We start from the raw sequence: 25980 nt of genomic DNA, 5'->3' as shown, positions 1-25980 counted from the left end.
AGGCAAAGCTGTTGAGAGTGGGATTTGAACCCACGCCCTTTCGGACCAGAACCTTAATCTGGCGCCTTAGACCAACTCGGCCATCTCAACTGCTTTAGTTCGCATCTCCCATACTTACTATCTCACTATAATTAACAAAATATACATTGCATAATATACTCCCTCTACCTGCCCTGTCTGCCTCTATACAAACCACTTCCCTTCCCCAGTGTCCAAGAACTAGCAACTGCGGCGGCCACACTCTTCCAGTGTCAACGAATTGAAGCGAACCGCCTGTCCGCCTCACGCCATGACCGCCGGCGGTGCGGGCAGTCGCGTCCTCCTCTTCGTCCTCGTCGTCCTCCTCCTCCTCCTCGCCGTCGTCTTGGGCGCCGCCGGACGGCAGTCCGACCCCGACCCGGGCAACTTCCGGAGCAGCCTGGTGGACTGCATGACGGAGTGCGCGGCGGAGGTGGTGAGCTGCGCCAGCGCGTGCGCCCGCAAGCCCCGGGACGAGGCGCCCACCTGCGCCGCCGACTGCGTCCACGGCGACATCAGCTGCCTCGCCGGCTGCGGCGCCCCGGCCCCGCCGGCCGCGTGACCCACCTGCCATGCCTCCCTGCTGCATGATCGGTTACCACGCGCCAAGAAGCAGCACTCAACATGTTAGGCAATTAAGTAGTATTTAATTAATGATTAATTAGTTCGGGTGAATTCGACGCATATATTAGTAGATAATATAATAATAATGCATACATTTACTTACCGTTCCTAAAACATGACCAATGAAATTAACGATTCTATGCAGTGAGATGACTAGCTACTGCTACTAGTTCTTATTGTGTTTTTCTTTGTCATAATCTTAGATTATCGATGAATATGCGTGTTAACCATGCTATTGCCTCCGTTGCGTACTATAATATTATTTTTAGTATTTTTTATTCTAGATATATAAGACAAAAATATCTTAAGTACCTGGTTAAGTTGAGATAAGTTTATCAAGTGCCATCATAAATCAAAGTAAAATCCCAAAACCATGTTTACTACTCCCTCCGTTCCATATTATAAGATTTTTTGGGCTTGTCTAATTCATTCATATATCGATGTATATGTTTTGTATATATGTCTAGATATATTCATTAGTATAGCAATGACAGAAAATCTTATAATGCAAAACGGAGTTAATATGTTCTAAGTTACACAAAAATTACAATGAGTTTTAGCATGTTACACATAAATCCGAATATTATGGTCTATAAGTTTCATAAAACTATGCGACCTTAGGTCACCAACAATAAAAGGATATGAGGTAGAAAAGAAATTTCCTCAGCCTATTTAAGAACAGAGAGTGAATATGAATACACAATTCTCCAAAAACCATGGTAATATTTCTCGCAATATGATATTACTATGTGCTGCTTTTATATAGCCTTGGAAGTACATATGGAAGCTAAAAAATACCCCAAATAGATAAGTATGAGACTATATACCGATAGGAGCTAAAAAAAAAGACCATATAACGATAGAATAGTGACCTGGCTAGTTCTATGATCCATGAGTGCTAGGTGACATTTGCACTTGATTGCTGATCTGGACCTCGGATATTTTGGAGGTATATTAATTCACGGTGGCTCGTTGGACAATTTTTTTCCTTAAAAATGTCAAAACCCCCTGTATTGGTATAGAGTCAAATCTTTCATACACTTCACAGAACAATTATAAACACTTACAACTTTACATATTCCCCTCAGGGCACCACTACATATATTTCACCTTGCTCGGTTGGAATGCCCCGCATTCTGCCTTGAGGTATCCACACATTTTTCTCTTGCACGTCTGTTGACAGACTATGCGCTAAACATGTCGTTCTCGAGTGAGGGTGCAAAATTGTTTTATTCAAATCCATGCATTTTATTAAATGCTTCACCCCTACATGTAGTTTTTTTTTTTTGCTTGGAGCTTCGTGCCTCGATATCACTTCACCTCATACAACCCCCGTTCCCCCGAGGTGGGGGTAAGGTCATGATATCAGGGAAGGCAATGTGAACTCTTCTTCATTGTGCAAGTTCTCGCTTCTTCTTATCTCGTAATTCATTTTTTTCTTTCTCTTAGCCATCTTTTCAACTTGGAGTTGCACTTGTGCTCTAACTAGTCTCCTTAACAATGGGGCAAGGTATGAATCATCAGCCAAAAAGACAAAATTAAAGAAGTACCGTTAGCTATATTCCGATCCTAAAACCTGAATTCTCAGGAAGACAACTATGAACAAAGGCACATTATTGAGTTTGATTGTGCTTAAACATATTTCAAGTAAGGATGATGTTATCCAAGACCTCATCGACTTTAAAGCATGCTAGTTACAGCGTGATATTCTAGGCCTATTTTGTTGTCAGCCTCAGATTCGCATACGCGAAGCTTTTTACGGAGGTTCTTGATTCATACACAAAGTTGTGCTAGTTATCACCCAGTTCTATTGCCCGACTTAGTGTTTTCGAATAGATGATTTGGAGTTACAGTGAGGTACCAAGCAGTCAAGACATTGCATATTGCAACAACGTCCCCCACTATACCCAAAAGAACACATACCTCAGTGGCATGAACTTCGTTATTATAGCTAATCGGGTCAACTACTGGTTTTCTACTATTTGTGTCAAGAGGAGAAAAGATTGGTAATCCAAGTGGTTCTACTACAAGACCAAATCAGTGGTAGATTCCCAAAAAGATAAGTTGCTTAGCTTCACTAGTTGGAATGTCATCTATGCAAAACAAAAAAAACAAAAAAAAAAGAAAATACACATGACTCACGTGATGGTAAAACACAGAAATTTTTTTAAACTGAATAGACCACAAGAGAAAAACATAAATCAAACGAGAGAGATAGACTCAAAGAAAATTTTCCAAGAATTTACAACTCTTGCCAACTTTTCTCCAAAATATATATGCATTGTGCCATCATATAGAATTTTGATAGGATATAGAAAACTTTAATATTTTTCCAAATGTCCATATAGAAAAAAAAATCTTAAGAGTTTGAATCAGATAAGATTTCTACATAAATCTTTTGATTCGAAATGGCCCTGTACGTGAAAATCGTGTACAACTATGACCGCGTTCGGAAGACGCCTTCAGCTTTATACAAAGTTTACGCCTTCGAAAGACGTTTACATAACCGTAGTGCACGTCCGGGGCTCCCGTCCCTCTCCTCCCCCAACCGGCCGGCCACAAACATGGCGGAGGCGGCGGCGGCGGCGGGGCCGAGCCGGCCGGCCGCCGCCGCGGCCGGTGACTTCCCGGAGCTCCTCGGATTCTGCGCCCGCGCTGAGGCCCTCATCTCCGAGCTTCTCCTTCTCTCCGACCGCGCCCCGCCGCAGTTCGCCGACCGCTGCTTCGACCCCGTCCTCTTCGACTTCCGGTCAGCTCTCTCTCTCTCTCTCTCTCTGCGCGAAGTAGCGAAAATAATGTGATCATCGCCTCCCAAATCTCGACCAGCGCACGGTCTTCAACCGAGATTTCACCTTTTTTTTTTTCCCGCGCAGGTACTTCGACTCCCCGGGCGAATTCGAAGCGAGGGTCGAGGGTAACATGGAGCTGGAAGCCCTGGAAGACGATCTCCGCGACTCGTGCGGCTCCTACATGCGGAGGTTCTTCGCCTTGCTGGATGGCGCCGTCACTTACCACGCGGAGCTCTGCAGCTACCTCAGTGATCTGCAGGTTAGGTTCGATTCTCGCGAACAGCCCATAAAACATGCTAATTGAGTTTTTTTTTAATCGACAATGAAAACAAAACTTGTTATTTGATCCATGGAAATAAATGATTGGTCTTGATTTCTTTTGCCCGTAGGAAGGGCTGTATGTGCATTGTACGTTGGATGGTGTATTGGAGAGTAACTGCGCTTCCCAATTGCTTACGGAGTCGATGACTTTATTTGGGTGCATGGTTTTGCTAATGGAGCACCGGATGAGCGGATTGCTGCGTGAGAGACTTGTAGTGGCATATCTGCGGTACGACCGTTGCTTCAACTCCCCTAATCTGGAACGCGTATGTGAGCTCAGTCGTCGGCATGCAACTACACCTTGTTCGCCTGGTGCCCCTGGTTCATCACTGCGTAGTGCGGAAATCATCTCTGTACAGAAGCCTGAAAACCTGCTGAGGAGGTTTCAGTTTCCTGAACTCGTTGTGGATGCTGTCATAACTTGCTTGAGAAATGGTGATGTTTACAACAATATCCGGTTCTACCCTGATCCACAGCACCGGACAACAGCTCTCTCATTGCAAGGTGGACACTTGTATGTGTTGCTATTTTATTCTCGTGATCTTCTACACAACGGTTTGTCTATGCGAGAGATTGTTGACCGCTTCTTCAAGGACAGTTGGGTGGTTCCCATCTTCTTGCATTTCTCGGTAGATTTACTTGTTTCATGGGATGCATTCAAAGAAGCTAAATCATCACTAGTTTCTTCCCTTTCTGCCACCTTCATACGTGATCACAGTCTACACCACCATACAAAGGTCAGTGCAGAAAAACCTTTTTGGTTTTAACATTTTTGAAATTTTTCCAGTTTACCTCAGTGATATGCTTGTCTTCCTACTTATTAATTATAAAAAATTGAACTTTGGATTTCTCTCTGTTCCGTTTATGATTGAAACTTCCTATTTTTAACTTCTCCTTCTATTTTTGTTCTTATGTTTGATTTGCACACCTTTTTTTGGTCTCAGGTTTCTTCTCTTCTAGCTGACCTAGATATTCATATGCGTGTGGTAAACAAGGAATATGTGCTAGATAATTCTCTGAATCTTCTTTTTGTCATCAGAGAATGCAATTACACACTGCGTTGGCTCTTGCTTCACCGCATGGTAATCCATATATCTGTCCTCAGAGTAAACAACCACTTCCTATTAGGCAATCATTAAGCATTATTAAGGTAGTAACTTCTATAAGGTACCAAACCAGAATTAAACCTGTGTTTCTTCATAGACAATTGATAAGAAGGCAAGGGACCTGGTGATCTGTTTAGGGTCAACACAACATGCTGATGAAGGGAAGCTCTTACAGCTCCTAATGAAGACTGCTAAAGTAAAGTTCCCTATCTAAAAACTCGCACCAATGCTTGTGCTGTGAAAGTGATATGTATTATCTTAGTCTTCTCACTATATTTGTTGCCTCATTTGTTTTTTTTTGTGTAGTACAGCTTGAGTTTGTGGTGAAGAAACTGAATGCTGAACTATTGAAAACTAGAAAAGATATGTGGTATGAAAAGAGGCATGATGCTTTGGAATGTATAAAGGACCTGTCTCAGAACTATCTTGGAACTTGGGTATGTTCCAAACTTCCAACAGTCTTGCTAGAGATAAAACTCTTGGATGGTATCCTTATAAGAGTGAATATTGCAAATTTTGTTTATTGGCAATAATTAAATAGCAAGTGTTTTGCCAAAAGAGAAGAAATCAGTCTTTCTTCCAAACATCTTACCATTTGTATGGAGTGCTATCATGCATTTCATGGCCAGTTGCCCAAAATTTTGTAGTGAAAAACAAGATAAAGGAAAACCATTCAAGGTCATATGTGATAGCCGTTACTTTTGGTCATCCTGGCGCTAATGTCGAACTTTGTGATGATCTTTACACTAGTCAAGTAAAATGGTGGATCATTTTTCATCTTGAAAGTCTTACCATCCACTCTAAAGCCCCCACAAAAAGTTCCATTTACCTTGTATAGTCTAGCTGTAAAAACCTCACATTGCCCTGGTTCATGCTGCCAGACATCTAACCTGCAGCTAGCATGGTCCAATATTCTTTGATGGGTATAAAAACAAAACACATGCAATTTTTGCAGTTTGATATCTCTCTACCGGATAATTAATCTTAGGGCCTGATTTAAAGTTATCTCTTAACATGCTACGAGGTTTGTCCTGAAATGTGAATGCATGCCTTTTCTTTTTTTTTTCAACTAGGCTGCATCATGCAAATTCAAGAACAAGAGCATCAGAGATTGGTTGGATCACTTGTCATCAGAGGCAAGTTCATATTTTCACACTCTCTTTTACTTCTAGTTATGGAAGCTGCTGGCAATTTTGTATGCAAGTTATAGTGGTTTCAAACATTGGAGCTTTTTAATCTTGTGGATTCTTTTTATTGCAACTAACAGGTTAGCTCTCTGAATTATACCTCAATTGGAAGCTCTGGCAGAACAATTCATCGTGTGCTATCTACTCTAAAAGATATTGAGCTGCTTCACCAGGTAAGAAGCTTATTGTCCTCTTTAAACTTAATACTATAATTTATGCAGCAAGAAAGGAGGGAGGGTTCCACACTGACATAATAGTTCTACATATCTTGCTTTTATGTGCTGAGTTATGCATGAAAAAAGTGTAAATGATGGCATACCAATAGGCTGTGGTTCTTATTCACAAGACACAACACTGTAATTTTATTGAAAACTATGGTAAATGGCACTATTGGGAGCTAATAGTAAGACATCTTGTCTTGTCACTAGTGTTAGAGATGTTGCATTGCATGCAGTGGGAGACTTGGCCTTTCAGATATGATATTTACTAGCTTTTCTGACTAAATATTGCAGATCAAAGAGAATGTACAAATAAAGCATGGCTTCTCCAAAATACAGAAGTATCTTCACGATATGATAAAAGTTCTAAACCTAAACCAAGAGGCCTCAAGTATTTACTCAGTGGTAAGTGCTTGTTTATTTCTATATAAGACCTGAATCCACTCCATGGAACAATTGTATTTATCATGTTGCTAATATGCACAAGATTGGCAAGTGACAACTGCAAAATTGGAATGTCAGGATCTTATAATATGGCAGTGTCTGTTTTTTTTTAAAACAACTGAGCTTAACCTTATCAATGATAAGCACTCTTCTTTCTCTCAGATTACTGATGCTAAGTATTCATGGGGTTATCTTACTTATTTTGAGGAACTTCTTAAGAAGAAAATCAGTCAAGATCCATCAGAATCTTTATTTTTGCATACGATGTTTCTTAAATTTCAATCATGGTTGGATGCACCACTGCAAAGGATCAAGCAATGTGAAAGGTTTTTCTCCTGATCTAGTGATCTTATGCCTACATGACTATCAAAAGTCAGAACTAACCCTATAATATCTAGTGCATGCTTGCATGGTGTTCCTGATTCTTCTCCATGTTTATATTTAGTTATATTTTCATGGCTGTTAATAACAAGCTTATGACATTTATAAACGAACTATTTCTTCTTGAAATCACAGTATATGCCTATTGTTGTATATTATCCCATGTTGAATGCATTCAGTATGTTTTTCAAAATTTTATTACTGTTCCATTGATCCATTCAAGGGAGAGATAGTGTTCTGGAAGTATTTAAGTATCCTCATGTCAACTGTTGCATATTTTAGATATTTCACTACATTGTTATTTGGTATACAAAATTGTAACTTGTGAATTACATGAGTTGATAACCCTTTCTTTTAGAGAGATCTGGTTTAGTTATGAGTTATTGTAACTACAGAATTCCTTTTTCTTCATTGTATATTTATACTCTTCATATCAATTTATCTCATATTTTGATGGAATTTGTAGACCTTACTTTTGAACTTCAACTGTCAAAACTTGACAGCCCAGATCTTCAATGTGTCTCAAGCTACTATGCTTCAAAATATGCGGCTAAGATATTTGCAGTTTTGGATATTATCCCGGTGAGTTTCTGGATTAAGATTTTTGCCTTTGTTAATTTCTAGCCTAACATGATAGTGCAATCAAGTTGCTCACCTGATAACATGTTTATTTGCGAATATCTTGATTTTGGTAGACAAGAATGTTCCTATTATCTTTTAGTTTAGATCTTTCTTAGCAGTTTATCCTCCATTAATCTACAGAAGTGCCTCAATAAGAATCCTTGGGTCTCAAGTATGCTGACTTTCTTTCAAAATGTGCAGGCTATATTGCTTAAAATTTCTATTTCTGTGAATTGCATCGATGCTGAACAGTCAACTCATCTAATAAATCGCATCAACAAGGAAACATTGGAAGGTCTCATGCAGGTGTTTGCATAATAATTTTACCTTATTATATCTAATTCTTTTTGGTATTTTAAAGGTTCAAAGTAAGCATACCACATAAAAAATGGATGCATTATTATGATTTCGAGTATTATTTTCATGGAACACCATATAATCAAGTTGTTGGCCTTCCTCCCCCCTTAATATATCTGTTCATTTACCTTAGTCCAAGAAATCTGTGATGATTAATGAATATAAACATAGATTTTGCTTGTGTTTAAATATTTGAATGCTTGGTCCATGCTTGACAAGATCGTTATAAAAACATGTAGATCCTATTTAGGTGCCCTGTAATATATTACTTCCTCCGTCCCAAAATAACTTCAACTTTCTAGTTTAAATTTGACTAGTTTTGGTTGGTTGACTAGGGCCGCGTTCGGCTATGGCTTACATACCCGGCGCGGATAACGTAGTAATAGATTACTACATGATTAATTAATTATTAATTATAAAAATTGTAAAATAGATTAATATGATTTTTAAAACAACTTTTGTATAGAAAATTTTTGCGAAAAATACACCATTTAGCAGTTCGGGAAGCGTGCAAGCGAAAAACGAGGGAATCTGGGTTAGTATAGGGGGAGAAAGAACGTGACCTAGGTGTATAATGTTACTATATAGAAAAGAAAGAGACAACTGTGCCAGGCGTTGGGAACTGGTCTCATCTCTCATGAGTCATGAAACATAGCCACTGCAAAGCTCAGCAACTATATCCCACAGGATCCAATGGGTGACTCATTTATTTTTGTAAATGGCACTGGTAATTTTCTTTACTAGGAAAAATGTTGAACTAGGATGATTAAAAAAATAGATCTCTGCAATTAGATGAAACATAAGGGTGAGTTACTGAAATTTCATGATGCTACCTGTGGTCTTATTTAAATGTCATTTTAGCTCCACGCACACAGACCTAAGTAGTAAGAAGATGTGGAATGCTTTATTCTTTACATATATTGGTCCTATTCAAAGATAGAGTAAGGTTCACTCGCTTTAAATTTACTTGACTGCCATTTTGTTTCTTATGTTTCTCTACTCGTCGTAGTTGGATCAACAACTATGTCAAGCAAAGCAGGCTGCCAAATTATGCATGGTTTCAGAGGTACTTATTATATCTTTTCTAAGTTTGCATTAGAACTTAGTAATATGTGCATTATTTGCCACCATAGAATCCATTAGCCTAACCAAAGAAGAAAAAAAAGAAATAGGATAATTTAAGTAAAGAGCCTACGAGGTATAAGGCTATAGCTATTTGCTGATTTGTTCTTTTTAGTACACATTTTCTTGTTGGAGAAAATTTAAGCAAGTATGGTTGAATTTATTTTTAATTGGCTTGGAGGTATCAAACTTGGGAATTTGTATAAACCATTCCTATAACTAGATATGATATATTCTGAAATTGTTTACTTTGTACCATTTAAATATTGTGATATTTTATAATAATGCAGGGCCTTTTGAACATGTCAAAGAACTTTGATGACCTTATAGATCTGGTGTGTGTGCTTCTCTTTGCTCATATGATCATGATAGACATTTCTAGCGATGCTATTTTCCATAATACACATACAAACATTAAAGAGTTGAAGTGTTCCGAGGGACATTATGGTTTTAGACATATCATCATTTTATTTTATTTTTAGTTCATATTGCATTAAATTATTTCTATGCCCTTAGAGCTATAATCTCCCTAATCTGTATGCTAGGTTTTTTTTTATTATTTGCATAATATATGTCCAATTTATACTCCAGACTGAGGAGAACAATTATACTAAATAAAGACAAGCCAGTAAGCTTTGAGTTAAAATTTGGGAAAACTTATTTGGTTATCAGGATAGGGTAGGTGTCTTGCTAGACATATATTTAGTTCAACTCTGTGTCATTCTAATACTGTTTTCTGCTACCCCTTTTCAATTATGTTTTTTTGACATCCTATTCTGTATGAAGAATTTAGGTGGATGGCTCAAGCAGATGATAAAAAAAGAGTTAGTAAGCCAGCTACAAGGCAAGCTGAAAGCCTTATCACTCAACTATGGTATGAAATTAAACTATATTGAATTGACATTTTTTTCTTCTGAGCCTATATGATTATTTTTTTGTTTAAGTATCGCTATTAGCACTTTTAGTGTTCTAGTGAAAAAGGATGCTGCCAATGATTATACCAATTCTTAATGAAAAGGATTATATATGGCATATCTTTAAGAACTACATCCTGAGCTCTTTATAACTTAAATTTGGAGTTGTTTTCATTTCAAGAAAATGCAATGGAGTATTAGGATGTGATTTTGTGTGTATCCTGGGCAGGTGATATAGAAGGCAATCTCATGGCATTGTCAAATTATATGCTTTCACAGATGCAGAGAATGGAGTTCCTACAGGTATTTGTAGTGAATCCTACTGTTCTTTTGCTTTTAGATATTAGATATTTACCCATTAATATACACTATTATGTCGAGTTAACACAAACACATTGGTCAATTTATTAGAAGAGGTGGCCCAGCATTAATTTTATTTTTTATGGGCAAAAGAACATGCTGGAAATTTCTGTCATTGGACCTGGTGTACTGCATAGTCAGATGAACAGCCATAACTGAGAACTAGTTTGTACTATGTATCAGCCTAATGAATAATGATTCGCCTCCTGATGACGTTGTGATCAACGGGTGAGGCTTTTAGTGGTCATGATTAGTCAGTCATAGGTTGGGTCATTAACATTGCTGATTTGAAATCAATATGTGCTAATAATTCCTTTTGGAATCTTGTTGCATAAATTGGTGTGTTCTTGGTTTGGGTAAGGTCTGAACCCAAGTTATTACTCAAGAGTTGCCAGCTTGCTAAGAGCATGGTCAACTTTACATCCATTGATGTTATAAAGAGGACCTTGCCAAGTACCCCATTACTTTTTGTTGACAATGAATCTGGGAATTTCCACAGCTGTATTTGTGCTTAAAACACATTTTCCTTGGAAAATAACTCATTTCAGATGGCTTCTTCTAGTGTGTTAAGATATTGATGCACATTTGCCTTTATCAGGTCAACTTAGTTGGCCATAGAACACAGCTGAGTTTGACCTAGTACTCACAATTCAAATTTGACAATTTGAGGTGTGGTTGTTTAGTAAGTTATGAGGTTCTTATTTATCTGAGAGCTAATCCGTTGAATCAAGCAGCAGTGCATCAGTAATCTTTAGTGTGCATGCATATAGTTTAGGGGTCTTTTTCTCTTAGTAGTTCATGAGCTACCAAAATTGATGTTTTTTTTTTTGTTTCATGCATCATTATAGCAAATACTGCACATTGATGGGTGTTCAATCTGGGAAGGGACATTGACTGCTGTATTAGAAGAATGTGCTAAAAGGGTATGTAAGTATCTCCTTTGATTAACTTGACTATTTCCATCACTATTCAGATTAGTCTATCTTTATTTTCTTTACCTTTCTGTGTATAACAGGAGGTCCTAGAGTTTATGAGATGCATGCAACCGTCCACTAATATGGTGAAACGATTGGATCATATGTCCAACCTGGGCAGTTTCTTTGGTAATATGTTAGATAAATGCCCCCTTTAAAGCAGCGTGCTCCCTTTAATGGCTTTTGTTTCACTAGAAAGATCTGTTTATACTTTATTGTATCCAAAATGTGAAAAGACTATATTGACAGTATGGAAGCTCTTTTAAACCAATAGGAACCAAAAATATATCGACAAGTTCTCACACTCTTCAGGTCCCAAAAGATTAGCTATCTGATTGTATCAGTTAGTGCTGCAGCTACATGCAATGCAAGGGAACATTATTTCTATACTTACTGCAAAATAAGTTGATGTCAACTTATTGATTATCCCCTGCTCTCCTTGTTTGTCACATCATTCTCCTACATTCATAAGCAACTTGGCAACATCTCAGTCTGCTATTCCTAAGGTAGTTAAACACAAGGGGCACACCAGTCCTTGAGTCCTTGACTAGGAAGGAAATAATAGAAACACCCTTATACCTTAGTAACCAATGATGCTGGGAAGTTGTTATGGACTAGCTCTTTGATTATCCCATGACCATTTGGGTCTAGGAATCTATTTCAAAAAATAAACTACAGTGCTTAAGCAAAAAATGTTTTTCACGTCACAGCAGTCATGCTAAGATATTTAGGTTTCTGAAAAACATAGATTTGTCATTTGGGTTGTTAGTAATCAATAGTATTATGTCTTAGGGTAAATGTTTGATTTTGTGGCCCATTCATTGTCAAATGCCTAGCCAGCCAGAATTCCGCAATGCATACAAATTACTGTCTGGCCTCAGTCCAAAATTTAACCAGCTTAATTAGATTCATAATGAACCAACCCTTATCTGAACCCCAATAAATCTTTCAGAACTCTTTTTTTTGTCACTTATCACAGGCCGCCTTCTGCAATATATAGTTCATTCAACGGATCCATCACACTCCATGTTTATAGAGGCTATGATGGGTTGGTAAGTATCTTCTTCCTTGATTTACTATTTTTGCAATTACTCTACATACAAGCATTTTATCACTATGCTTACTAGCATACTAAACAACCAATTGCTTGTTTGACTGGCTTAGGGACTGTTGGATATTTAGGGTAAAACAGAAAGTGATTGGCTTAGGGACTGTTGGATATTTAAGCATATACAAACTATGGTTTTGAAAATCTAGATATGCCCAAAACTGCTCTAATACTAATATGGCTTTTGGCTCTAAGTTGGTTTCTCGCATTGCATCTCAGTGGCAAAGGCATGTTTGATAAATTTGCGTGGGTCACAATCTAGTGATTATTGAGCAATTAAATTGTACATTACCTTATAAATGGAAATTATGTTAGTGTGTTCATATTTTTTTTTTCTTATTAGTCAGTCACTAGGAAGTATAGAATGTTCAGGCTGGTAAACAAGTGTGTCAGCATATTCAGAACTGCTAATCAGCTCGTGGCAACCGGCGGCAATGTAGAAGCTTGCTGGAACACCGCTGGCTAGCTAGGTTGTGGTTGAGTGCTTGTGTTAGGTTGCTAAATCGTTCTTGAGTAATGTCATTTAATTTCAAGTGGCTAGCTGTCTTGTGTATTCTCGAAAAAAATACTCACTAGAATGTAAGGGAAATTTTAGCACTGATTTCAGGGCTCTATATTTCACCTCTGATGGACCAATGCAGATTATCTCTTCGTGCTGCTTCAATCTATCATATTTTAGGCCTGATTTGAGCAGTCTGTTAGGCATAGGGAGTTGTGATGCCTTTGGATTGCAGCTGCTCCTTGTGGGTTCTTGTTAGGATCCTGGTTCTTTGTACATCAGGCAACTTTCCACCAATGCTGATGGTTTTCAAACGATTTGCCAACTGTGTTATGTTGAAATGTCTTTCTGCAGTGATATCCCTTTGTTTGCCAGAAATCATTTTAATCCATCAACTTAGAGGATCCTAATGAAAATTGATTGACCAGCTTCAACCTGTATGGCCAGAGTGCATAAAACCTTTACATTACTGCTGCAACTTTTGAGTCCTTGGTGAAGTAACACTAGAAAGGGGAACGTAACATGCAAAAAGGAAACCCAAAACATGAATTGTAGTAAACAATTGTCTTGAATAAGTATTACGTTTGAGTATGCTGCTTGAGATGCATGCAAGTTGCAACCACAAACTAATCCACCCATCTAAAATGGGGCCATTCTGTAATTGTGTTATATAACTTTCAAGCTAGGTAGATGATTGGCATGCAGTCGTTGGCTCCTAGTTATTGTGCATTTTGCTGGACATGTTGATGGTATACCGATGCTCACTGAACTAACTTTGTACTGTTTTCTTTCACTCTATTCCTAAACACCTCTGCCTGCTGCCCTGCTATGATAGCATGAATGTATGCATCCATCATCTGTTTAACTTTGTAAAATCTAGATGTTCCTACCATTGGTTTCACCATATCTGTTCCTCTTTATGTTTTGATTTGCTTGTTTGATTTATGATATTTGTCTCCAGGTTTGATGCAGGAGGAAATGAATTGCTCGGTATGCGCTTCTTTCATTTACTGGAATCATGGTAACTTTTGAGCCTATCATCTGATTGAAACATGGAACTATAAGTAATCACTTTTGCTTAGGAACCCATACGAAGCAGAATTCTGTTTTCACATTGCATTTGTGGGGTTCTTTATTTGAAATTTTCTGATACTCACATTTTGTCATGTTCATGCTTTGACGATTATATTCTTTTGTTATGGCTCCTGATATGCAAGTGTACTTTTCTTCAGTGTAGGACAAGTTGGATTAGCTTGCTTGGATTCCTTAATACATGTACTAGTAAAGCAGAGTGTGGAGCATACAATGAAAGATTTACATACATTGGTATGTTTTAGAATTCAAAGTGGCATCAACATGAAACATCTACGAAATGTGGAATATTCTTCTATAAGCTTTTGTTTCCATCTTATTTTATTATGAATATTTTATTGTAGTTCAATCATTCATAATGAGTTTGCTTCTTTCGGATTAGGTTGATGTAAAATGTCAAGAGGAATTGTATAAGCTGGATGATCTATTGGGGCCTCCCATCTCCATTCCTCTGATGGGTTTGCCACCATTTAAGGAAATGGTATATGTTTGATCATGTTAAGCACCAGGATAGTTTCTTATGGTTCATTATACTTTCGTAGTTTTAGTAGTACCTATGGGACTTTTAGGTTTGATATGATCAAAGACTTGAAGGATGTGCCACTCTTGTAATTTTATTTACTAGCTTTTCATAGGGTTTGACGGTTTGTTGAGGAACAATAATAAAAGGTTGCCAATTAATTTGTATTTTTACTGAAATAGTTTGGTCAGAACTCATGCAGAAATTCTCATAAGTTAGCACAATGCAAGTATGTTGAATAACTAGTGCAATGGGTAAACCATGGCGGTGCGATACTGAACACTTTGTGAGCATTAGTGTCTCGATGCTAATCTAGTGTTCTTTCTTCCTTTTACACAGGTAAAGACGTTGCATTCATCATGGGGACCACTGGTTGAGAAATTAGCAACAATTGGACAGCTGCAATTGGTTCGGAATCTCATGTCCTTCAAATTGAGATCAGCATGCAAGGTAATGAAGGCCACTGGCCAGCCTCTTATGGTATCAGAGCTATCTGTTATATACCTTCTTTTGCTGTACCCTAATACTAGTAAGTTTGAGTTATTTGTGACAAATACAACCGTCATAAATTTGGAACCTTTAATGTCCTACTGCCAACCTTTAATGTCCTGCTGCAAACTATACACTACTGTTTTAGTAAAAATTATTCAATCAGCAAATATGGAATCAAAGAACCAAATACACTCTTCAGAATCAAGTAAAGCGTGGCAACAAAGTGATGAAATGATAATGAAACCATCATCTATATGACTAATACTCTTCAGATTTCACAAAAGAAAATAAAGATACTAACAATCCCTAGCTTAATATTTTAAAATAAAAAAAAATCGAAGTTTAAACTTGGAATTCTTCATATAGATATTTATTTACCAGTTTAGGCCAATATTTGCCCCCATCTGGTACACTTTTTTGTTTTCTGAATCGGGATTCACTTTATCTACGTTGCACTACTTGATATGTACCGTTGTCAGCTAGTCAGGAAACACTCACTTCCACTACTTGGTTTTTGGTCTGTAATACTTTTTCTACTCCATGTTTGTTAAGACTTAAGATTAGTACATATCTCATAATTTCATATCCCTGTTATTCTGTTAATCTAAAGCTTACCTGTGATATTTCTAGTAGATCAGAGCATACACTATAAGCTCTGCGGTGGACATTTTATCATCTTCAGTTTATTTGCATAATGGGAGGTTTGAGGTCAGCTTCAACAATTATCCACTTATAAATATCATTTTCTGTAACTATGTTCTGATTCAGTAATATGACCTGTGATTGTGCACACAGACGGGGAATGAGGATCACAATTTCAGACTCTTCCTTAGCAATATAAAGAATGAGCAGAACTTCTGTGGTTTATTTTCACCTCTTCAGGCTAGCTATATTTCTGAAGAACCTCCAATGTTCTTGACCAGATTACTGTGTCTCTTTTCGATATCACAGGTTTATTTACAATCACTTAAGGAAAACTGCAGACCAGTTCAAATCTTCAGTAAACTCATGCAACCTCTCTCTTTTGATTCAAATACAGTTGCCAAAATATGTTCTGGATGTTCACTTGGGCAATTTGACGAGTCCACTAAAGAAATCCGTATCTGATTTCTCTGCTGTGGTATGCAGCTCTCTAGTACCCTGTAGCTGGAAAGAGTATTCATTTTGCTATTATGCATTTACAATTTTGTCTATCTGCCAGGTCATAGGGCTTGGTACGCTTCTGCAGCAGTTTGGTCCTTCCCATATAACCCAGTATATTGAGGTACTGTTATATTGCTACTTTTATCTGTTTTTATAAGTGCTCAGAATTGATTTAACCATAAAACTCTTAAAGAAAAGATGTGATTTTATCAGTGTCACGGGCATTGGGTCGGCCTACACCTCTCGGCCCAATGCACTTGACAATCTATGTTCGGTTTCAGTTTATGATTCAGTATATACGGATGGCAGAAGCAGCATTCCATCCCACAGCTGTTACAAACAAGGGATCCACTCATTTCTCTGAGGTATTACTTGTTACGTAGCTTTGGCATCCTTATAAAAGCATCTATATTTAGTGCTTACTGCTGTTATATGTTTAATTAGTAGCATATGCACGGCACGTGAGACACATCTAGCGTTTTAATGCTTACTCAGAAACTAATTTTACTTCGAGTGTTGTATTATTAGTAGTGCTGCAGTTTTCTGTTTTTCAATTCATGTTTTTCGCTTTTTGGTAGAATTCCAGTTTTATGCCCCCCCAAATATGAACGTATTGTGTGATTACGTTGTTTGCAGGCACCAAAGGCGTTATATTGGGTGATGTCCTTCTGCAAATACATGGACGTTTCCATGGATTTATTCGAGTCATGCTTACCATCTTCCTCTATGGCCATCCTGCAATCCTGAACCTTCTGTTATAGTTATACAGGGGGTGATCGTTTGACTTTTTTAGAAAAAAGAGAGAAACAACATATTTGCAAATGAAAATAATTTTAGATAAAACTTTTTTTGTGTTCTTACTGATCTAAAAACGAAGGCTGAAAAATAAACTACGATGAAAAAACTCTAAAATCAACTCTAAAATTAAGGTTGAAAAATTCAAATTTTGATTTATAATAAGCAGAGTAAAAAGATGAGAGTGACATAGTTTTGCAATCATATTGGCCACCTTTATACATTTTAAAAATTATGACCAAAGTAGTCCATAGACATGAACTGTCCAGAATAAATGCTCTCATACACTTTTTTTTTATTTGGAACCTGTTTTGTTTTCTACTCTGTACATAAACATTCTATCCGTAAACATAGTGAAGTTTACCATAACTAATTCTGTACCTATGGTGAGTCACATCCATATGGACTACGTAGTCTTTGGTTATTGTGTAAGCATTTACTCTTCCTACAAGCACAAGATAGATGATTAGGTAGCACAACCACCTCCTTAATTTCCGTACTTTGTGATGTCGTTCCTGTGTTCGTTCCACTTAATCAAGTTGCATTACATTGCTTCAAAAAAAAAGTTGTTACATGCATATTTTACTATTTTTACGTAGCAGCCAACTTGTAGTGCTACCGCTTAAGAAGCTATTAGATGCAACCAATTAACCAAGAGCTTGCTGAGAGCAGGGACAAGCTAGAGCGCACATCTCTACTGTCCATAGCATTGTCGGAATGAGATCATCTGCTATTGCATGCTAATGACAAAGAAGGAACGGTGCGGATATTGAAAGAATCTCAACCGCCTGCTTCGAGATGGACGACAATAGATCCATTGCTACAGTGGTTTGCTTTACTATTATTTTGTCAACAGTGATTTGCTATAGTACTGGATAGTACATCTGCTATAGGCTGAGTGGAGATAAGTTAATTTACCTCGGCGCGGAAAACACAGTACTCTCTGTCCCATAATATAGAGAATTCAGACTATTTACTTATAACTTTTTATCATTCATCTTATTCAAAAATTTAGTGCAAATATAAAAATTATAAGTAATATTTAAACTACTTTTAATAATAAAGAAAATAATAAAAAATAAATAATACTTTTAAATTTTTTTATAAGACGAGTAGTCAAAGATTATAAACAGAAAGTCAAAATCCCATATAATCTGGGATGAAGGTGGTAGATTAGTTCATGATTAATAATTATTAATATTAAAAAATATAAAATAGATTAGTATGATTTTTAAAACAACTTTTCTATATATATATTTTAAAAAAATACACCGTTTAACCGTTCGAAAAACGAACGTGTGAAAAATAAGGGTGAAGTTAACTTAGAGGGAGGGACGAACGTGACTATACTGTCCTATCATTTTCTCTCTATGTTTACTGTGCTAGCCTACCATTGTTTCACGATCGGAATCTGGCATTCTCATCAACTCAAGGTTCACATCGCACAAGAAGACGTGTATTGCCAGAGGAGCCTAAGGGGAGTGCTTGGTAGAAGATTGGCTGGAGAAGGTTGATAGGAGCGACTTGTGCAATAGGCTACTTATTGTTGTTGGCATGCTTGTTATCTCTGGGTACAATTTTGCCACTCTATTATGTGGTTCTACGTCCCTTCAGTATCTAGCTACATTATGCACCATCAGTCTTAAGTCTTATGCCTTGAGTAGGCATCACTTAGGGGCTGCGTTCGACATGGAACAGGTAGTAATAGATTAATATTTAATTAATTAATTATTAATTATTAAAAAATAAAATAGATTAATATGATTTTTTTAAACAATTTTTCCATAGAAAATTTTTGTAAAAAATACATAGTTTATCAGTTTGAAAAACATGCATACGGAAAACGAGTGGGATAAGTTAACTTAGAGGAGGCGAACGCAGTCTTAGCCATTATTGTTGCTACCTTGATTTATATGATATTAGTACTATGCTTATGCACGTGACTTAGTGGTAGTTTGGATCCAGAGACTTTTTTAGTCACTTATCACATCAGATGTTTAGACGTTAATTAGAAGTATTAAATATAGACTAATAACTAAACTAATTGTATAAATAAAGCCTACTTCATTAGACAAATTTTTAAGTCTAATTAATCCACGATTAGCAAATGTTTATTGTAGCATCACATTCGCTAATCATGGACTAATTAGGCTCAAAAGATTCATCTCGCGAAATAGTCTAAAGTATAGGGTGAGTTTTATTAATCTATATTTAATACTTCTAATTAGCGTCCAAACATTTCGATTTTGATGTGACGGAAAAAAATTGAGGGAAAACCAACACCCCTTAGATCTTTTCCTCTTAAGTGAGTCACTAACATGTGAATTCACGGAGATGTGTGGTCCACATATCCTCGAAATTGGGCCACTAACATCATGTAGATGTATGGTCCACGTATCAACCATTCAAAGTCACAGCACGTTTCGTTAGAGAGTTGTTTCCATGTGTTATGCCCATCCAATCGTACTCTTAAAAAATTTTAAGAGGCAATAGTCCTCTTAAGATTGAGGAATTTCAAAGGAATAGAACGTCAATAATGTGAAATTTCTATAAAATATTACTCCACTATGAAAGGAGTAACGGTACAACTCAACTTAGGTGTATAAACGGTACGAGGGTGATTGATTGGTTGTTTCATAAAAAAAATCAAATAATATATTTACAAACAAAAAATAATTTGTGAATACAAATTTTATATACGTATTCTTAGCGGTCTAAAAGTCAAGGGTAGAAAATAAACTTTGGTGAAAAAAAACCCAAAATCAACTCAAAAATTTAAATTTTGGTTTATAAGTATAAGCAAAAAGACAACTGTGATGGAAATTTCAGATCGTGCCAATACGTTTCCAAAAATAATATAAAATGCTATCTTTTCTGATCGTTTTTGTTTCTAAAATTTAGTTTTTTTTAATTTCTCAGTGTTGTATTGAAGTCATCACCGAATAGTTAAAATTCATAAAACATAAAAAGTTCCGGACTGTTTTCATCCCTACCACCCAGCTCATCAAAACGAATGTTCATTCACCCATATTTAGCTTGGTCATCATCAAAAGTAGGATCAAATCTAAGTAGTATCCCAACAACCTGCCCTGCCTTCCTTCCCTAATAGCCACTTAATCCCAACGGCATCTTGAACGATTCCTACTTGCAAGGACAGCCATGGAAATCCTCCAGGCTCCCAGGTTACTTATAGCACAGCAAGAATCCATGCCAAACCAGGCCATTTCACTACCCCTCCTTTCACATTTCCTCCAAATAATAATAATATATATATTTTTTACCTTTCCACAGCATCAGCAGCGAGAGGAGGGGGAAAACACCTCGCAGCCGTCATCCATGGCCTCTCTCCGCACCATTCCGGTGATCTTCGGCATTCTCTTCTACGTCCTTGCCGGCAGCACGGCCACCGCCACCGACGCGCCCGACTACCTTGTCCAGGGCCGTGTCTACTGTGACACGTGTCGTGCCGGGTTTGAGACCAATGTCACCGAGTATATCAAGGGTAAATTCTTCTTTCTTTTTTTTATCACTATCCAGGAGTTCTGCAAGTACAAATGCTCGAGATGAATATCTCTGAATCTATGAGCAGCAGAGAAATTGAGATAGAGCCTGACATCAGAAACTGAAGAGTTTGTACACACCACAGATTGTAGAAATGAAAGCATGAATGCTGACCTGTTTCGAAGTCCCAGGATTGGCTCACTTGGTTTCTTGATTGCAGGTGCCAAGGTCAGGCTGGAGTGCAAGCACTACGGTACTGGAAACATTGAGCGTGCAGTCGATGGTGTAACTGATGAGACTGGCACATACAAGATTGAGCTCAAGGACAGCCATGAGGAGGATATCTGCGAGGTTGTCCTCGTCAAGAGCCCCCTTGCAAACTGCGGCGAGGTCCAGGCCGAAAGGGACCGCGCCCGTGTTTTGCTCACCAGGAATGTTGGCATCTGCGACAACCTGCGCTTCGCCAACCCGCTCGGCTACCTCAAGGACATCCCGCTGCCCGTCTGTGGTGAGCTGCTCAAGCAGTTCGACCTGACTGATGATGATAACGAGTGATGCGATGATCTTCACAGAACCACCGGAGAGGCTGCATAAATTATGAATCAGTTACATGGCTTGCAAATAGCATGGATCTATTTATTAAAGGGCAGAAACCAAGAGTGGCTGTCTGAAAACATGAAAAATGTAAATGTTCATTCATCTAATGTTATTTACAGCCTTGTGACTTACCTGATGTGCAGTTCTGCATTTTTGCCACCAATGCTTCGCCTGTATATGCATAAGGGTATGCTCTAACAAAAACTTGGCAACCGAAATAACCACTTACCTAACTTGTCATTTGGATGCCCAATATCAAAACCACTGATCTAACTTGTCATTCTGATTCCAACAATATAATATGCATTTCTTTCAAAATTTACTAACTTATAAAGGTTCATTAAGTTAGATAGGACCAAGGTGTACATTACACACCTACAGCACTGCAGTACTGCACCTTGATTACATCACATTTCAGGAAGTATGAACTGATGATTGATTTACAAGGTTTCCATGGCAATTGCAAGGTCATCCAAGAAGAGGGAAGCAGCTGCCACCATGATTTTGGATCTCCGACAGGTCCAGCAATCCATGGAAAGGTCATTTTAAGAGGGAAGCAGCTCACTACCAAGCTTTCAGATCTCCAACAGGTCCAGCAGTCCAGTTGAGGTGCTTCTCGCCAGGTTGTAAGTATACACCCTCAGGATGTGGGAGCTTGCGAGCAAGGCCATTCAATATCTGATGGAATGCATCTCTTGGTTGTGCTGGCTGTGGGAACAACATGGCCTGCTTCATTGATGGATTTGCAAGCAATCTTTGCTTCCTTAAAATATCATCAATTGGCATTGATGTGAGAATGGTGTCTAACTTTGGAACATCCTTCTCCTCAACAAACACACCAATTTCCTCCCACGGGATTGCATCAGCAAATGGCAGCACAATGTCATCAGCGATGATGACTGGGATGCAGCCAAAGACCACAGCCTCAACCAATCTAGGGCTCCACGGTGCCCAGCCCAATGGGCACAGACAAAAGACAGCACGCTGCATGTCTTCATAGTAGGTGGGAGGGTGATCCGTGGAAATGTCAAATAATGGATTGTTCTTGAAATTCTCCCATAGCGAAGCTCGAGCTCCTCTGTATAACATCACCAAAGTGAGTACATGGGACAAAATCAGAATGATAAAATTCAAATCTGTTGCTTAAAAAGCATTGCTACCTTGCATAGTAACCACCCTCAGGATCATTTCCAGTGTCATAGAATAGTCCCCGAAAGTAAACGAAGATTGAACGTGGTGTGTCAGGGGGGATCAAGTGAGCCTGCATTTTCTGTGGAGGAGCATAGGGTGGTATAATGATAGAACCCTCTTTTAAGCAAACATGATTCTCCTGTCCAAAAGTTTGTACCAACGTAGAACGTTGCAGCAACGGTAGAATTCCACGCTCAATAGCTTTTTCTTCCTACAAATATCAAACAATCATTAATAATACTACTTCAGAACATCTGAGTAGAAAATGTACAGAGCACGAGGAGAGAATTTCTTATCCCTAGTGCTGACCTCTACTAGGTATATCCAAATTTAAAAAATAAAATAAAAAAGGTAAACAATAAATTCAGAAAGAACAAAGTATGCATAGGAAGTCCAAAAATGAGAAGCCAAGGGAATTGACTCATACCTGATAGTGAAAACATGCACCAAAATCATGTGGGACAACAAAGAAGTGATCTGCTCCATCCGTTCTATTCCAGAAGGGCCATTTGTGTGAAATGTACTGGATTGCGCTCCTCATCACCCTGGGTGACTTGAATGGAAGGGGCAGTCCAGCCGGGGTTAGGTCACAAGTAGTATAAACTGGTGTGTAAAACCAATCAGCCTCCTTGGGGTTGAGTGTCCTAACAGCACTTGAAAGCAGGAAGCGGTGCATAAATATTTCTGCAGCAAACATGTGGCTGAGGCACCGGGGATCCTTGGTGACCATTTTCTTGTTGTACTTTCTTGGAAGATCATAGATGAAGACCTTCAACCTCCCCACAGGATTGTCTTCTAGCACATCTCCGGCACTCCCTAGAATAAATTTAACAATCATGGTGTAGAAGTAAGGCACGAAAGACTGAGCTAAATATGAAGTAATAAGTGCAAAAGAAGCATGTACCCATCTCTAACTAACTATCAAGTTACCCAACAGTAAACATCAAGTTAAATGTTTATCTCTTTATTTGCAACTGTTTTAAGTGTTGTTCACTTGAACATGATGAATTGATCCGTGAATTTTGTAATCGAGTAATGTTCCTTGGTGGTTCCATATCACCCCAACCAAAAGGACAAAAAGTCACCATCAAACTTGATCCATCCCTTCCTTTTCCTTTTTCGCAAGGACCATCAAACTTGCGTACAACCGTAAGCATAATAAGCCCCTAACCTTAGAGCAATCAAATAACAGGTTTGAGAAAATCAAGACAATGAAACGGGGAATGACAGTCCAGCAGAACCCTCCAACCTCAGCTTGAAACTTGCAGTTGATGGTGATTATGATACCCACAAATTTGACAAGAATAGGCGTGAGACTGTAAACCTAAAAAGATACTACCACAACAACATCCATTCACCCAACACAGATGGCACAGGAAGAGATCTCAAACTAATCTCAGCAGTCTGCAAAAAGATAACCTACTTCTCTCACCACCAAGCAACAGCCAAGAACTAACCCCCCAAATCGTCACTAGAATCAAGCAAGCAAACCACCATACACTGCTTAGCTTAGCTAGGAGCATCCGCACATAGATTGAAACAAGGGAGCAGCGAGAGCAAACACGCACAAGCGCACCAGCAGCTCAAAAGGCATCGTCTTTTACGCCCAAAAAAAATCCGGTCTTTGGCATGAAGAGGAGCAGGGAAAGAACAACCACCTGAGATGCGCTCGCTGTGCTGCTCCGCCGCGCGGTCCGCGTCCCCGGAGTCCGCCGCCGCCGCGAGCACCACGGCGGAGAGGGAGACGGCCGCCAGGAGGAGCGCCCACCCCGTTCTTGATCCCATCATGGAAAGTTGGACACCACCGCCGCCGCCGCCGCAAAAGGCGGAATCTTTCTCCAACCTCCGCCTCCTCCCTGCCCCGGAGAAGAGAGAGGCGAAGCGAACGAGGAGATTGGGTTTGGGAATTCGGAAAAAAGGTTTGGGGTGGGAGATTGATTGGGACGTGGAGCGAGGTGGATGAAGCCAAGAAGATTTCGTTGGGACAAATCACACATGGAGAGAATGGGTCCAGGTCTCCAACCACATATATATCCAAAGCAAAGGGCACTTTCTTTGACTGCGTATGAAGCTAACATGAGATTAGGACTAATACCATACTAATCAGTGTATTGTTTTTCATGCAATTAGCTTTGTAAGCTCTCTATTGATTATGCTCATTTAGAGCAAGAGATTAATAATATAGTTAATGATACCTTCAGGTTTGCTGTCAAACAGTATCATTTGCTTATCAATTAATCCCTCTATCTTAAAAAAACAAACCTTTGTATCGTATGAACGAACTCATCAGATCATCTATCCCATCGTACTTCTTGAATATAGATGATGTGAGAAAAAAAATTTCAACAGATCATCTATTTCATTATTCAAAAATAGAGTATTATCCATATTGTAAAGAGAAAATTTAAATATGGATGTTCTCTACTCCATCCATATCTTAACATCCAATTACAAGAGAAGATAGCAATATCAGCATGAGAGAAAGCGGTTACAAAATATTAATAAAAATATATAGATGATGCAATATGGATATTTTATTGGAGTGTTGCATGAGATGAATTGATAATCTACCTTAGAGGGTCATTTAAATGATAATATAGATGATAAAATTTGAATCAATTGTTGGGTTTGCTCTAAGATGGTTTTAATGGTGATTAGAGAGGAATATATTGCCCATGTGTTAATACTATTATAGTGATGAATTTAGGATAATTTAAGTAAGATATAAAAATGATTCATTTTAGTACAAAGGGAGTAGGATTAAATTTAAAAAACATATTATCTTTAATATAGCATATGAAGTAATATTAAGGTTGCATTCGTTTGAACAGATTATTCTCCGTAATTTCTGTGTATGCTTAGCCAAACTGTTAAACACTGTATTTTTTTTAAAAAAGTTCTATATATAAATTGATCATATTACATTTTTAAAGTAGATTTTTGACTTCTATTAGTTAATTTCATTGTATATACCATGAAATAGCTATGATAAAAATCAAATAATATTTTATATTTCATTTCATCTAATAAAAAAGAACGCACCCTCATTATTCTCAGTCTATTTTTTTTTAGTTTCTATCATTTGTTTTTTTTCTTGTTTATCATGAAAAGCAAATAATCCTATATTTTTGCTTCTACTTCTGCTTATAAGTCATAATTTAAAATTTTCAACCTTACGTATAGAGATAATTTTAGAGTTTTTTTTGCTGAAGTTTATTTTTAAGTCGAAGTTTTTAGTTCAAGAATATATACACAAAAGTTTATTTACAAATTATTTCACTTACAATTATGTTATTTGTCTTTTTCTTAAAAAAAACCCAAACAATCACCCCATTTTTTTTTCCTTTTCCTTTCAGAAGAGTTCCATTGATTAGTACTGCATGCTTTAAACAGTTTAAAGATTAAGGGCATGTTCAGTTTAGAGCCCATATTTGTAAAAAAATATAGAAATAAGAAAGTTTTCTAAAAGTACTGAGCGAATGAAAAAAATTCCTATGTTTCTTTCTATAAGAAATAGAAAAGGAAAATTTCTTTATTTTTTCTATACCTCGTTGCTCCAAACCAAATGACTTTGACAATATAATCTAATCCTTAGGAATCCTATGT

General features: G+C 37.8%; 3 protein-coding genes and 1 non-coding gene across 4 annotated transcripts; 2 read left to right on the top strand and 2 right to left on the bottom strand.

The window, feature by feature from the left end:
• Window positions 1-9: 9 nt before the first annotated feature.
• TRNAL-AAG lies at window positions 10-90 on the bottom strand. Its single transcript has one exon. It is a non-coding gene; the product is annotated as a tRNA-Leu (tRNA).
• Window positions 91-3050: 2960 nt separating this feature from the next.
• On the top strand, window positions 3051-17635 carry LOC102722011 (WASH complex subunit 5-like). The gene is made up of 29 exons (XM_040523188.1): window positions 3051-3391; window positions 3516-3690; window positions 3821-4489; window positions 4697-4834; window positions 4956-5054; window positions 5170-5295; window positions 5932-5994; window positions 6126-6218; window positions 6558-6668; window positions 6870-7033; window positions 7592-7670; window positions 7911-8015; window positions 9076-9132; window positions 9479-9523; window positions 9975-10062; window positions 10332-10405; window positions 11311-11385; window positions 11478-11565; window positions 12416-12488; window positions 14005-14064; window positions 14276-14369; window positions 14518-14616; window positions 14995-15105; window positions 15781-15855; window positions 15943-16098; window positions 16187-16267; window positions 16349-16411; window positions 16572-16655; window positions 16927-17635. Exons 1-29 carry the CDS (start codon window positions 3051-3053, stop codon window positions 17035-17037), a joined length of 3597 nt encoding a protein of 1198 aa, XP_040379122.1. The 3' UTR covers window positions 17038-17635.
• Window positions 17636-20291: 2656 nt separating this feature from the next.
• On the top strand, window positions 20292-21342 carry LOC102716955 (pollen-specific protein C13-like). Its single transcript, XM_006652170.3, has 2 exons — window positions 20292-20587; window positions 20807-21342. Exons 1-2 carry the CDS (start codon window positions 20293-20295, stop codon window positions 21139-21141), a joined length of 630 nt encoding a protein of 209 aa, XP_006652233.2. The 5' UTR covers window position 20292; the 3' UTR covers window positions 21142-21342.
• A 127-nt stretch (window positions 21343-21469) lies between these two features.
• Window positions 21470-24369, bottom strand: LOC102716675 (probable glucuronosyltransferase Os04g0398600). Its single transcript, XM_006652169.3, has 4 exons — window positions 24033-24369; window positions 22802-23190; window positions 22344-22585; window positions 21470-22261 (listed from the first exon to the last, which is right to left on the bottom strand). The coding sequence occupies exons 1-4, from the start codon at window positions 24160-24162 to the stop codon at window positions 21748-21750; spliced, it is 1275 nt and encodes a 424-aa protein (XP_006652232.2). The 5' UTR covers window positions 24163-24369; the 3' UTR covers window positions 21470-21747.
• Window positions 24370-25980: the final 1611 nt, after the last annotated feature.

This window comes from Oryza brachyantha, chromosome 4 (genome assembly GCF_000231095.2).
Source record: "Oryza brachyantha chromosome 4, ObraRS2, whole genome shotgun sequence".
NCBI lineage: Eukaryota > Viridiplantae > Streptophyta > Magnoliopsida > Poales > Poaceae > Oryza > Oryza brachyantha.
The sequence above is the reverse complement of the archived record's forward strand: the minus strand, read 5'-3'. Positions and strand labels throughout refer to the sequence as shown.

Excerpts from the sequence above, each read along its gene's own strand:
- LOC102722011 (XM_040523188.1), top strand. The coding sequence starts at position 3,051 with ATGGCCCTGTACGTGAAAATCGTGTACAACTATGACCGCGTTCGGAAG. Across the intron at positions 7,034-7,591 it reads AGGATCAAGCAATGTGAAAG|CCCAGATCTTCAATGTGTCT; the intron begins GTTTTTCTCCTG and ends AAAACTTGACAG. Across the intron at positions 12,489-14,004 it reads ATAGAGGCTATGATGGGTTG|GTTTGATGCAGGAGGAAATG; the intron begins GTAAGTATCTTC and ends ATTTGTCTCCAG.
- LOC102716955 (XM_006652170.3), top strand. The coding sequence starts at position 20,293 with ATGCCAAACCAGGCCATTTCACTACCCCTCCTTTCACATTTCCTCCAA. Across the intron at positions 20,588-20,806 it reads TGTCACCGAGTATATCAAGG|GTGCCAAGGTCAGGCTGGAG; the intron begins GTAAATTCTTCT and ends TCTTGATTGCAG.
- LOC102716675 (XM_006652169.3), bottom strand. The coding sequence starts at position 24,162 with ATGATGGGATCAAGAACGGGGTGGGCGCTCCTCCTGGCGGCCGTCTCC. Across the intron at positions 23,191-24,032 it reads GCACAGCGAGCGCATCTCAG|GGAGTGCCGGAGATGTGCTA; the intron begins GTGGTTGTTCTT and ends AATTTATTCTAG. Across the intron at positions 22,262-22,343 it reads GAGGGTGGTTACTATGCAAG|AGGAGCTCGAGCTTCGCTAT; the intron begins GTAGCAATGCTT and ends GATGTTATACAG.